General features: G+C 48.0%; 1 protein-coding gene across 1 annotated transcript; it reads right to left on the bottom strand.

Moving 5' to 3' along the window:
- Positions 1 to 103: 103 nt before the first annotated feature.
- On the bottom strand, positions 104 to 3,947 carry Smpd1 (sphingomyelin phosphodiesterase 1). The gene is made up of 6 exons (NM_001006997.1): positions 3,550 to 3,947; positions 2,395 to 3,167; positions 1,736 to 1,907; positions 1,425 to 1,501; positions 968 to 1,113; positions 104 to 847 (listed from the first exon to the last, which is right to left on the bottom strand). Exons 1-6 carry the CDS (start codon positions 3,853 to 3,855, stop codon positions 438 to 440), a joined length of 1,884 nt encoding a protein of 627 aa, NP_001006998.1. The 5' UTR covers positions 3,856 to 3,947; the 3' UTR covers positions 104 to 437.
- Positions 3,948 to 14,143: the final 10,196 nt, after the last annotated feature.

Here is a 14,143-nt window from a genome sequence, read left to right as displayed (position 1 = left end):
TGTGTGTCTTGTGGCCATGTCAACTCTTCAGTCAAGATCTTGCTACCTACCAAGCTTCCTTTGCCCTGCCTGTTTGGGAGGAAGAAATTGGGACAATGGAATCTGAAGTATGAGTCTCTTTATTTTAACAGCCTGGCAGGATCAGGTAACAGTACAGAGTTCAGAGGTGCATAGCACAGGCTGGGGCAATAGCTCCTGTCTACAATCCAGAGCACTAAGACCTCGGCTTTGTGGCCTTAAAGACATCAGCCCCAGGGGTAATCCAGATACTGGGCATAAATAGGACAGCCAAAACCTCCCTCAGTCTAGCCAAACAAGCTTTCATGAGGAGGCTTGTTCCCTGGCCTGGCTGGCTCCTTCCCCGAAAGCTTTTGCCTCAGGTAGATCAGCGATACTCAGGAATCCATCCCTTTGCTAATATGTGAACTTTTCCCACACTAGCACAGCAGGGGCCGTGACCACAAGCTATGGGCATCTGGGAGGCTCCCATTGGGCATCAAGTGGCGACACAGAGCAGGGCTGTCTGCACGTGCTGAGAGCTGGGCACACAGAGTGGCCAGGCGGCAGGGTGTGCCGCAGGGCTCTGAAGGTGGGTGGCCCTTATGGTAGAGAAACCAGAAGGTCTGGAAGAGCTGCTCATCAGCCCTCATGCGGTAGACCAGGTTGTGCCAGGAGGCAGGCATCGCATCTGGAAGTCCATAGGTTTCCCGAGCCCTGTAGAGCCGCTTCCAGCTGGGCGTGCCCCCCGGCGCATTGGCCTGGGTCAGATTCAGGATGTAGGTCTCATGGTCCAGGACCACATGAGAGCTTCCCGGGTAGTTTCCATCTATTTGGTAAACTCGGTAGCCTGCGAGAAAAGAGGGTGGAGAAGGGGATAAAGGAACTCTAGGGAGGACCTGCTTTGGCTTCCATCCCTTAGAGTCACGCCAGCCTCGGGATAAGGAATGCTCCCTTCTGCCTCACTCACCAGGATTAAGGTTGATAAAGGTGGTAGCACTGGGTCCCAGGAAGGCTACGGCTAGTGGGCGGCTCAGAGTTTCCTCATCATAGAAGATCTCAAACTCATCCACATGAGTGTGGCCAAAGAACTGACCAGCCAGAGTGTTTTCATACCTGCTCAGAGAGAAGTGAGGGTGGGGAGACTTGGGGAATTAGGGTGGTCATTCTGCAACTTGCAAATTAGCTTCTCCACCAGACTGAGACTCCATGCTTGGGGGAATTGCTCCTTCCTTTCCTTTTTTTTTTTTAAATCCAGAGGCAGGATTTCTTTATGTTAACAGCCCTGGCTGTCCTGGAACTCACTTTGTAGACTGGATGGCCTTGAACTCAAGAGTGCTGCCATTAACGGCATGTGCTACCACTGCCTGACTCTTGAGGGTACTTTAACCCTTCAGTCCCCACACCCAAGCCCTCTATCCCTTTACCTGGCTATAATTTTGTAATAGTTCCAACTCCAGCTCTTGAGGCAATGTCCTGGAGGAATGTGCCCAATTATATGCACCTGAAGGGAAAGTAAGGGCCATTAGAGCGTTGAGGAGTCCAGGCAGCCTTGGGCGAAGTGGCAGGAGACAGAGTATATGAAGGACATAGGAGGGTGGCCATGGACCCAGGGAAGACTGGAGTTCCAGGAAGTGAAGTAACACTCCCCTCTTCAGAGACCTCAGCCGCACAGCAGCCTGCTTCTCCTCAGCCCCAACAGCACCTTCTCCACAGGGCTCATAAGGCATCTCCTTACTTTGTCTCCTCGATTCTCAGCAGCCTGAAGCTCGTCCACCAGCCACTGGAGTTGTCCAGCAGGATCTGTGGAGTTGATCAAGAGCCAAAAGTTCTCACGGGAACAAAAATTCATATTGAGAGAGATGAGGCGGAGGCCAGGGCGTGGGGTGAGGGCATAGAAGCCCCCAATTCTGAAACAAAAGTAACCGAGGTATCAATACTTGGACAATCCTAGTCCTACATGTGGGGCAGAGCTACACATGATGTCATCTCCCACCTCCAGGAGCTCCCATCCCAGCTGAAGACCAACAGCAGTAATTATAGGCTCCTCTGACAGTAAAGAAGGTTCAGAGGGCTGAGGGCTCCAGTAATTCAGGACAGAGAGTCAGGTGAGCCAGAAAGCAAAGGCCTTTCAGTGGATGGATGTTACAGGCCAGGCCAAGTTGAGAAAAATGGGAGATATTAAAGAGGGAGGGAGAATTCATTTTACAAAGAGCTACTGTAGGCAAAGACACAAGCTGGGGTGTGGGGATGTGGTACTGTTAGCTCTGAAAAGAGGCTGGAGATAAGAAAAGGGAAGGCAGGGTCATGTTAGGGAAGGCAGTAGAGAGTGCTGCTGGCTTGAGCAGTCTGCCCAGTTCCCTTCTTTCTCCCTGGGTTTCCATGGACAGCAAGTACCTGAGGGTGTGAAGGGCGTCAGCTGGTAACCAGGGTTCCCATGCCTTGGCCATGGCTTCATAAAGCCATTGTGAAGACTGGTTTCCCTTTATGAAGGGGGGAGGGAAGCCATTGACAGGAGTACTCTCATGGTTGCCCACAGCAGGGTACACCGGTACAGGGCCCAAGAACTTCCACACGAGGTCTGTGATGGTGTTCAGGGCCCTTAGCTGATCTTGTCGAGACTGTTGCCAGACATCATGGGCAGGGATGTCTCCTGTCCAGTACACCATTTCAAAAGGGCCGGCGGGGCCCAGCCCTTTCAACAGGCTCTCTAGCGTTCGCAGGGGCAGGTCACACTTGCTGTACTCTCCCCAGTACCCAGCCCCTGTCCGTGAGTTGGGCGGCCATCCAGACCCCCTGCGGCAGCAGAGGGGATCTGCACAGTTAGGGTCTGTGCCCTCCAGGTAGTCATGGTCCCAGTGAAGGTCAGTAAGGAAGAGGACACGGCTGACAGGGGCACCTGGGGCTGGTGGGCTCGGTGGCTTTGGGGGTGGCTTCGGCACTGATGGCAAAGAGATGTTCCAAGTTGAAAAGATGTCCCAGTGCCCACAAGAGGAGCCCAGAAGCAAGCCACAAGCTTCTGAAGGGCTCAGAACTGAGCGTGTCCACACGTCCACCACATCGTCCTCAAAGAGATGAACAGCTGACTGGCACACATTTAGTGGCGCTATGTTCAGCATCTTGCACATCTTGATGGCCACAGAGCCTACTCGTGCCACATTGGGCTCCTTCTGTGGAGGAAGGAACCAATGATGAGAGGTCAGAGACAGTACAAGTGACCCCTCGCCACCACTCCACAGGCTTCCATGTCTAAATCAGGGCTAGGGTGAACTCTGTCACCATGATAAAGGGACATCAGTGTCTCCCACTTACTGCCCGGCAGCTCAGCACCAGGCCTCTACCTACCTACTCTAGCTCAGGGTGTGCTCTCATTTCAAGCCCATGACTAGCCAGCTGACTTTACTCTCCCTACTTTACAAAGGTCACAGTGGGGTGGTGGTAACATGGAGGCATAGGAAGCACCCTCCACCAGGAATAATATATTGGCCCCAGAGCCTATCGGTGCCCCTCCCCCTGCCCGGAGCATTCCACCACAGCCCTTCAAGCACTCACCTTCAGCCCATAGTTGAGAGCAGTAAATAAGACTTTGCAGGCGGGGCAGGTGAGGTTCCTCCACCCAAAGGCATTCTGGAGCTGCGGCGCTACCGCACTGAATTTGACAGAATGGCCTTGGGAGGGAAGAGGATAAGCTCTGGCAGGAACCCAGAGAACCGTGGAGTCAAACAGAGCCAGGACCAGAGCCAAGCCCAGCCCCATCCAAAGGAGTCCCAATTTGGGTGCCGGTAAGGACCTCTCCAGTCTCTGCTCCCAGCCGGCTCTGAGATGGCCCTGGCCGGATGACGCTCCGTGGTGGGGCATTGCCAAGCTCGTAGACAGGACTGGATCGCCCCTCCAGGCCCCGCAGGCCGAGGCCCTGGCTGGCCCTCGGGGCCCCAGTAGCTCTGGAGACACCAGATTACCCTTCGTTGCGGTTGACTGATGGCTCAGCAGCCAGCCACAAAACAGCTCCTCCCCTTCCTGTTCCTCTTATGCCCCAGCAACCTTGGGGGAGTGCTGTCAAAGCCTTGGGGGCGGAGCAAAAGGGGACCCGCGGGCCCTCCCTCCTCGGTCCTCTTATGCCACAGCCTGTCACTGCAGGCGGTCCTAGGACCCGTGAGGTTGGATGGTAGTTGGGGTAGGTAAGTGCCCTCCATAGAGACGAGCGTCGCCACCTTGAGCCATTGCTGTGTGAGGCTGCCAGCCGCGGCCTGATGCTTTGTGGCCAGAACTGGTGGAAGCCCTTTAGGGAACTCCCAGGTGCCTCCTCGCCCCTCGCCCCCGCCCCCAGCACCCTCCACCTGCCTTTTCAAACTTTCAGATTCCTAGAATAGATGCCCGGCTCAGCTGGCCTTTTAACTCGGGAGGCTAAAGAGAGAGGGCTGGGGTAGCGATCCTATCCCTGCATTGAGTGGATTGACCTGCCATGGAGGTCCCTCTCGTCGGTTTCCTATGCTCTGCCACCATTACAGCACTTGATGTTTTGTTAATGTTACTTTTTTTTAATTTAAAAATTTGCATTATCATTTATTTATGTGTATGGACATTTTGTATGTGCGTGCACCATGCACTCTGGAGGCCAGAAGAGGCCGTAGGAGCCACCTGGACTGGAGTTAGAGATGTATTGAGGTCATCACTCAGGTGATGGGAGCTGGACCCAGGTCCTCCAGAAGAGCAACACTGTTAGGTGTGGGGCCTGCCAGAGGTCTTCATATCCTTAAAAAGAAAACGACCTCTTCTCTCCTAGGAGCTATCTAGTGCCAATAGTTCCTTAGCTGGGAGTGGGCCTCTGGAATTTTGTCTAGCTTGAACATCCTGTGTAAGCTGTCACAATCAAGGTGATTTCACCGCATGCAACTTCCCTGTTGTGTCCAGAAAACAGTTTCCTTTAGTCATCTGCTGCCTCTGGCTCTTCTAGTCTTTCGGTAGTCCCTCTCTCAGTCACTTAACCTTGTAGGAGAGGTGTGATATAGACCCTATTTGGTGAAGATCACTTAGAAGTCTTTTGTTCTCTGTTGATCAGTTGTAGGGGTCTGTGTTAACTCTCACCTGCTTCAAGAGGCTTCACCGATGAGGGCGGAGAAGCGCTCTAATCTACAGCTACAGAAATAAGACACTGAAGTCATTTAAATGCTGTGCCTATGTAGCAGAATAAAAGTAGTAGGTTCTCCCTGTCCCCCACCCGTGGGGGGTTATGAACTATCTAGCCACAAGTCCTTGCTCTGATAATGGTGCCAGGTACAGGTTCCATCTTGTCTCCCGGAGGTCTTAAATCCAACCAATAGCAGTCACTTAAGTGTTTTTAATCCTATTTTATTTTATTTGTTTTGTTTTTGAGACAGGATCTCACTATGTCTTGCCCCAGCATCCACAGTGCTGGCTGACTTTACAAGTAGGAGCCAACCAACTTTCTCCTAGCATAGCTTTAACTGAGAACCTGATTCAGAATTCTCTGGATAGAAGGGGCTTTTGGCTCACATGAAGATGCTATTTCCTCCTTTTTAATAGAGAAACTATTACTCCTGAAATCCCAGTGCCTGGGAGGTAGAAATAAGAGGATCATGCATTCAAGGCCACCCTTAGCTTCAAAGTATATTTGGGAAGTTCGAGTCTACTCTGGACTGCTGTGAAACCATGTCTCAAACAATTAAAAGGAAGAATTATATCCACAGTGCAAAAAGCTCAATTTATCAAATTCTGCAAATGTGCTAAGCCCTAATCCAGGCACACAATCCACAGATAGCTATAATACTGCTATTCTTGAACTGGTGGGGTGGCACATGCCTGTAATCATAACACTGGAGAGGTGGACACAGGAGAAACAGGAGTTCAAGGTCATCCTATGACCTTGTACTCCTATGTACACGAGTTCTAGACCAGTCTCAGCTGCATGAGACCCTGCCTCCATACAAAACAACATAAAACTATTGCTATTCCCATTCTGCAGATAGGAAAACTAAGACAAAGGCAATAGCAGTGAGTCACCTAATCTGTTTGATTCCTACAGAAATCCCACATTCCAAGCTATGAATCCCCACTAGTAGTTTTCTTAGAGAATTTCTTTCAGGGAGCACCTCCCCTATCCCACTCCATCCCCCACCCCTACCTGGTAGACTTCATTTCAGACAATCATGATAATTACCAAACAAGTTCCAAGATTATGTGCTGGGCTTTCTTGAGAACTCCAAGTAAACTCAATCCTTACAACAAATTTAGGCGTTGGGTACTATTTTCCTGCCATGTTTCCCAGAATCCTCTTAGAGACCAAAGTTCAAGAAGTCTTAAGTCCCTTTTGTAGAATGGAGTAGTGCTGCATATGTGTGTAAGCCATACATGTCTATATACTTTAAATCCTTTCTAGTCTGTTTATTCCTAGTAGTAATAATAGTTGTTACATAGTAGTGTTAACAAGGAAAAAGTCTGTACCCGTTTAGTATAGGCACTCCCCACCCCCCATGACATTTCTGATCTGTGACTGTTTGCATCTTCAAATTAAAAATAAAAACCCTAGATTTATTTATTTTATGTATATGTGTATTTTGCCTTCCTGTATGTATGGGCACCATGAGAACGCCTGGTACTTCCAGAAGTCAGAAGAAAATGACAGATTTCCTGAAACTGGAGTTGCCAATGGTTGTTAGGCACTGTGTGAGTGCCTGTAGTCAAACCAGAGTCCTCTGCAAAAGCAACAAATGCTCTAAATGGCTGGGCCGTCTCTCCAGCCCCAAATCCTCCGACTTAACCCTTACACCCACACTCTCAGTAACCCATAATGAATATACAGCGTGTCTCACACTGGAGATGTTTCAGTGATGCTGAAAGAGCTGTGCGGGGCTTTTAGTGGCTGGACGAAATCGACCCTTTCGAGAAGTGAGGACCACCCTGAAGTATACTTCCTAGGGCCTGGGAGGGAGGCGGTACGTCTACACAAGGGAGACTGACAGTAAACTTAACCACAAATTCTTTTTCCAGAGAAGCTTTATGGTTCTGAAGAGGTCATCAAAACCACTGCCACAGATGTGAAGATAACATATTTTATCACACCTTTGTTTCCTTTCTTTTTATCTATTTTTTCTATCTATTTCTTTCCCCTCTCCCACCCCCAAATCAGGGTCTCACGGTGTAGCTCTAGCTGTCCTGGAACTCACTCACTCTGTAGACCAGGCTGGTCTCTAATTGACAGAGATCCGCCTGCCACTGCCTCCCACGCATTGGGCTTAAAGTCATGACCGCCACCAGAAGGGCTTGTGTCTGTTTTGGAGGGCACTGTCTAGCTATCATCTCTTGCTGTCTATGAGGCCAGCTGAGCAGTGGCACTTCCTTAGGTCAGCCTTGGCCTGTTCAGAAGAAGCCTTGTGATCTCCTGGGGCCTCCTGGTTCTTCCTTCACCTTATGCTTCTCATTGCTTTAGTAAACCATGTGACCTCCGAGAGTCCACGGAACAGTCACTTGGTGGGGACTCTGGCTTTATACACATCTTAATGTCCACTTTGTGAAAGCCTAAAGTCATTTCTGTCAATGAAAGCATTTCTACCTCACTGAGACCACCGTTTTATAATTTTTCTGTCAATGAATTATTTTCATCTTTCTGTATTTTCCCCTCGGACTGTTGATAGGATTGAGCAACAGCCAATTCTCTTATCCTTATAATTAGCATTTCGCTCTCTCATTTTCCAGAAGACTGATTCACAGGCCAGATGGTGTGGTTCATGCTTGTAATCTCAGAGAAGGTGAGGCAAGAGGATTGCTGTGGGTTCAAGGTCAGCATGAACCCGACAGGAAATGCCAGGGCAGCCTGGATTGCAGAATTTGACCTTGTCTCAACAAAAGCAACTAGAAACCTCCAGTTTACTAAGACAGCAAATACATTCTTTTGTACTGTCAAGACCTCCCATTTTGTCAGGAACTTCCTTCCCTGAGTTCTGCTTAGCTAGTGATGATATTGTCTTTGTTAGCAGCTGGGGGGTGAGTGACCCACACCCTTCACCCCCATGTCATTCCAGCACCTGGTTTTACAGAGCACTCCTAGCACTGACACTTGGAGATCAGGTTTCTCAGGACCACAAGCTAGTGCTGAACACACAGGAGGGATATTATGGGTTGCATCCAGAATCCGCATCTGAGAAGGAAGAAAGAGAAGAGAATTGGGCAGAATAGAGTCTCTACAGAGGCCTATAGCAAATTCTAAAGAGAAAAATAAGGATGCCAAAACTTCATTCTCCCTTAAATAGGTAGGTCAGTCCTACCATGTGTGCTGCCTCTGGGAAGGATGTGGCCACAGACGAGGTGATTCTTCAGAGGCCAAAGGTCAAGGTCCATAGAGTAGCAGAGAGAAATCTGGGCTGCACACAGTGCCCACCACACCCTCCTTCTCAGTGTCTGTCTTGGGAGAGGGTTCCATTATAAACAAAATCTATGTCATTATGAGCAAGGCTGGTAGTGAGAGTGGCTGAGAACTACTTTATTCTTTAACATGTTAGGACCTAGAGAACCTTTTGTGGAATTGTCTAGGCTACTAAACAGAGAGTATCACTTGGGGACGTATTGTTAAATAAAGACTTAATTAAGACTTGAAGGCTGGATCAGATGGCTCAGAGGTTAAGGGCTTGGATTACTTTTCCAGAGGACCAAGTTCTAGTCCAGTACCCACATGGCTGCTCACAACCATCCACAACTTCAGTTAATCCCACGGAATTCTAAATTCTTTTCTGACCTCCTCATGCATGCATGTGCTATACATAACATACATACACACATCATACGCACACATATATACATATATACATCATATATATATATCATACATATATCACACATCATACATCATACATACATCCTGGGAAACATCAATACACATAAAATAAAAATAAATCTTTAAAATAAAAGATCTAAGGCTTATATAGTTCCTGCCAACACAGGAATTAGTTGTCAAGTTCTGGGAGTCTGGGAGCGGTTGGCCAGTATGGGCTGCCTGAATGGGGCTGAAAACCTTCAAGTTACATTTGGGTAATTTGTCTTGGTCTTATTTATTAAAGATAAGGTCTCGAGTTTCACGTTGCTCAGGCTGGCTTCTTAGCTAGGTATCTTGGGTGAACCTGCACTCACAGTCCTCCCGCCTGCGGTTCCCGGGTGCTGGATTGCAGGAGTTCGCCTGCAGGGTGCTGGGTTTTCAGCTTGGTTTTGGTGCATGATAGCTGAGCACTCCACCTTCTGGGCTAATCCTTAACCTGGGATAATTTACTTGAGCTCTGTGTAGCTCCTGGGTTCTCTATATCAGAAGACCTGCGTAAATTCTGCATAGGGCCAATCAGCTCTTCAACTACCTATGAAACTACAAATTAAATCCTAAACGCCAAAAAAAACCTGAGCAGCCTAGAGTTTGGGTGGGAAAAGGTCTCCCTCCTGTGGAATTTTGAGGGAATACTAGTGGACTAAATGTGCATTAGAAGCAAGCAATTCCAACACCCTGAATGTAGACTCCCCTCTAGTAGTGCTAAAGGGGAGCTTTAGATTCAGGCCTCCTGGGTTTAAATCCTGGTTCTGCCAACTGACTATTTGCATGGCCCTGACCAAAGGATGTCACTACCCCAACCTTCTGAGTTCTGGGCTTATAGGTATGTGTGTGACCATGGTGAGCAAGGCATGATTTAATCGATATTAAACGTCACCTGTAGTTATCTGGAGGGGGCAGGAGAAGAGAGAGAAAACATTAAATGAAGTTCAGATTTTTAATGTCCAAAATAAAGTTTTATTAGAACACTGCCATTTGTTATGTGTTATCTGCATCAGCTTTGCCATCTACATGTGAGAGATGAACAATCACAGGTGATTGGTGTCTCCACACCTGAGGGAGTTGTGCTCTCAGTCTTTATGGAAAATGTTTGCTATGTTCTGTTCTAAGTTTTTTTTGAGACAGGGCTTCACTAGGTAGCTTTGGCTAGCTTGGACTCAATCTGTAGCCCAGGTTAGCTTCAAACTCATAGAAGTGCTCATGCCTCTGCCTCCCAAGTCTTGGGACTGAGTTGCATGCCACCACACCCAGCTAAGCTCTGTGCTGGATTGGAATTGGAAAGTAGTCGAGTTATCTTGGAGAAAATTGGAATTGCTATAGTGGTGGAAAATAGATAGAAGGAAAGGTGTAAGGTTTAGCGTGCTGCTTTGTACACACAGTGTATATCTGCATTGCCAAAACAAGTTTGTAATTAGATGTCTGCCCTAACCCTGGGGGAGAGACCTCAGCCACCTGAGAGTAGGGAAAACGGGGTCTGGCGAGAGAAGGTCAAGCCAGACTGATTGTCTTGTCATAGTTGGCATCACGATGACTGGGCAGCTTGTCCACTCCTCCATCAGTCAGCATGAGGATGCAAAGAAGCCAACCCCAGATGGTTCCTGTCACACTTATGCTTACACACTGTGTCACCAGTATTCACAGATGATCTTTTAGTCACTGCTGGAGGAGACTCTCCATTCAGAGGTGTCTCACACAGGGTGTTCAGCATGAGATCCTCCCCTGTGTCTTAAGACATTGTTAACTCCAGCCGTGCTGTCCCATGCAGACTCCTCACTTTTAGTGACTCAGAGAGGTGTAATGGGAGCCTCATGTAGAAAAGAATGACTAACCCTGGGGACTGAATGAAGGGATTTACCCAGAGAATTTTGCATTTCTCCCCATGCCTAGGTTCTGAAGAAGCGGAGTCCTGGGAATCCTTTTCAGCCAGCTGTGAGCATATATGGCAGCTCCCACCTCAACTGCAATAGCTCTCTGACTTCATCCATGCATCCAGTCTAGCTGGACCTGCTGGGAAAAAGCCTGTAATTCTAGCTACTCAGGAAGCTGAGGCAGGGGAATTACAAACTCAAGCGGAAGGGCAGCCTGAACACCCTATTTCCTGTCTCATAATAAAAAGTCAAAGCAGGGAGAGACATATAGCTCTGTAGTCGATCCATGTAGTTTCTCGGTGTGAGAAAGACCCTAGGTCTAAGGTCAGTACCACAAACAGCACTGGACGCTCTTCTAGAGAACCAGGGTTTAACTCCCAGCACCCACTTGGCAGCTCACAGCTCTGTAACTCCAGTTCCAGGGCTTTCATGTACTAGGTATGCATGTGGTGCCCACACACACACATATGAGCAAAATACCCACACACGTAAAATAAGATAAATAAATCTTAAAACAAAAAAAAAAGTCAGGTGTGGCGGTGGTACCTTTAATCTCAGTACTCAAGAGTCTGAGGCCAGTCTGGTCTACAGAGTGAGTTCCAGGGCATCCAAGGTTACACAGAGAAACCCTGATTTCAGTCCTGTAGCCATCAGAGGAGAATCAAAGCCTGGGGTTCTTGTACAAGTCTCTACCTTAATCTCAGTAGTAATGTCTTATTACCTCTGTCTCTGCCTCTCTGTGTGTGACTCTGTTCCATATTCTTTCCCCACATCCCATTATGAAATTATCAGAGGCAGGCTTATAAGATCCCAAGATTTATTGCAGATTAGGAAATAGTCCCAGATCTCAAGATGCCTTGTGACATTCCCAGACCGCCTGCCTCAGAGGTTAAGCATGATTGTACAGGTGGGAAATAGGTCCCGCTGTAGGAAATATGTCCCACTGTAGCCCCTGCAAACAACCAAGGCTCCATCTTTTAAATTTACATTTGTGTGTGAGTATGGGCAGGGTGACCATGGCACTGACCAAAAGCTGGTTCCCTCAGAGATGGTGCCTGTGGAAAGCCCAGCTTGTCACATGGGTGGTGGAAGCTGAACTCCTGTCCTCATGCTTGGACAGCAAATGGCCTTAGCTGACGAGCCACCTCTACAGCCTTTACAAACGGGGAATTTGAAAGCAGGACAGAGAAAGTTTCTTCCACTCTGCCTGGATGAGAAGTAAGCTGGAGATATTGAAAATGATTGAGGAAGGCGAGGGAAGCGGGTTGGGGAGGTTGGAGGGGAGGTTAGAGGGAGTGGGAGTCTGGAGAGACTGATGGTTTCACAGTTAAGAGCACTTGCTTTTATAGAGGACCCTGGCTTGTTTCCCAGCACCCACAGCATGGTTCACCTCCCGTAGAAGTCACGAGTATTCATGGCTAAGCCCTGGAGAAACCAGGAGTGCTAATCACACAGGCTTGCCTCCTCAGTGGAGGAAGTGAATACCTGTGTCCCACCCAGAAGGCTGGGAGTGGATGTTGTTAATAACCTGGTGACCTTGGCTATCTGTAGGGCCAGTCCTCACCCAAAGGCTCCAGAATCTCAGACCCCCCTCCTTAGACCTTTATCTTTAGCTTTGTTTCTCAGGCAATAGAACCCGTCCTTAGGGGAGATGTCACATTACTTTATAGCTTGCTGACTTCTACATGATCTCTATCAGAAACCACACCAGGTCCTAGGCTTTTAAGCTAAAGAAATCATTTTTATGGTCATGTGTATTTTGAAGAAGAGTTTTGAAGTAGTCATGTCTTGAGCTTTATTGTGCACACGGGATTGGAATAATTGCCATCAAGAAACTTTTTCCAAAATTGTGCTGGACTTACAAAGTAAACTGGTCTGATCTCAGACTCCAGAAGTTTGATCCAGACCTGACAGGTTGGGCTGAACGTCTCACATCACTGGCATGTCCTTCTACCATGAAGCTTGCTGGGACCCTCTTAACAACCATCTGAAACTCTGGTTCCAGGGGGTTCAATGCTCTCTTCTGACTTCTGTGGGCATTACAGACATACATGCTGGAAACACACCCACACATATAAAAATAAAATAACTCTAAAAATTATTTTTAAATAACCAAGAAAGTGGTCCAATTCATTATATTAATGAATGTAGCTTTTATTCCTGTCTTTAGACTGATAAACTTCTACTCTAGCTGAAAAGACATAAGCAGACACCAGAGACAGGAAGTTGGTAATATTTGGAAATATTTGGATGAATAGGGTCACTACTCTTCTCCTGTGTTGGTGTTATAGTTAGGATAAGTAAAACCCGCTGCTTTAAGGAATGATACCAAGTGAGATTGAGAAACGGTTCCGCTCTTGTCTGTGTGAAAGGGATGGAGGCAGGCAGGGCTGACTTCCTCTTCACCTCATGCCTCATGGAGCGACTCTGCATGAAGCCAAACACGGCTTAGGAAGGAGAGGTGGGGACTGAAATGAAGACCAAAGAGCATGCAGATGGTGCAGGTGAAGGGGATGCAGTGAATGGCGAGGAGTTTTCCTTTTATCTCCCTGCCTTTCTTCCACCCCTTCCTCTCCTCTCTCCACCGTCCTCTCCGCTTTCCTTTCCTCCCCTCATTTCTCCTCTCTTCCCTCTTCCCCTCTCTGCTCCCTTCTTCTTTGCCTTTCTCTGTTCTTTTTTCTTCCCTCTTGTCTCTTCTCCCCTCTCCTTCTCTTCTCTCCACTCCTTCATTTCCTCCCCCTTTCCTTTTTCTTTCTTGTTCTTTCCTTCTTTACTTTCTTCCCTTCCTTTCTGAAATACAGTATATGAATATTTTCAGAGAGAGAGAGAGAGAGAGAGAGAGAGAGAGAGAGAGAGAGAGAGAGAGAGAGAGAGGCAGGGTTTTGGTCATCATCGTCTGATACTCTTTGCAGCAGGGTCTCTTGTTGCTTGTTGCCGTATGATGCTTGGCTGACTTCCAGCTTCTCTTGTGGCCTTCCGTCTGTAGGACTGCTGGGATTACAGAGGCCGCAGCCTGGCTTTAGCTGGGCTCTGGGAATCTAAACTCAGGTCCTCATGTTTGTGTGTCAATCACAATCTTTAACCCACTGAACCATTTCCCTTCTTGTTATCCCCCATGCCCCCCACCCCATGGCTCCTCAAAGGGAGTAAGAGATACTTTTCCTCACTCCTCACTTGTCTAATTAAATTTACCTTCGTGTTCCCTCTGTAGTCTCCAGACTATGGAGCCTGGTCTGTAAAAGTTGGGGTTGGGGATTTAGCTCAGTGGTAGAGCGCTTACCTAGGAAGCGCAAGGCCCTGGGTTCGGTCCCCAGCTCCGAAAAAAAAGAACAAAAAAAAAAAAAAAAAGTTCAGAGAATTGGCTGAGTTTTGGAGTGACTTTAGTTTTAAGAATTTAGACGAGAATTCCAACTCATATTTATTTTGGTGTCCTTCTGGGATTGATGTTTAA

Source organism: Rattus norvegicus, chromosome 1 (assembly GCF_036323735.1).
Source record: "Rattus norvegicus strain BN/NHsdMcwi chromosome 1, GRCr8, whole genome shotgun sequence".
In the NCBI taxonomy this organism is placed as follows: Eukaryota; Metazoa; Chordata; class Mammalia; order Rodentia; family Muridae; genus Rattus; species Rattus norvegicus.
Note: the sequence above shows the minus strand (reverse complement) of the source record. Positions and strands in the feature narration are given on the sequence as shown.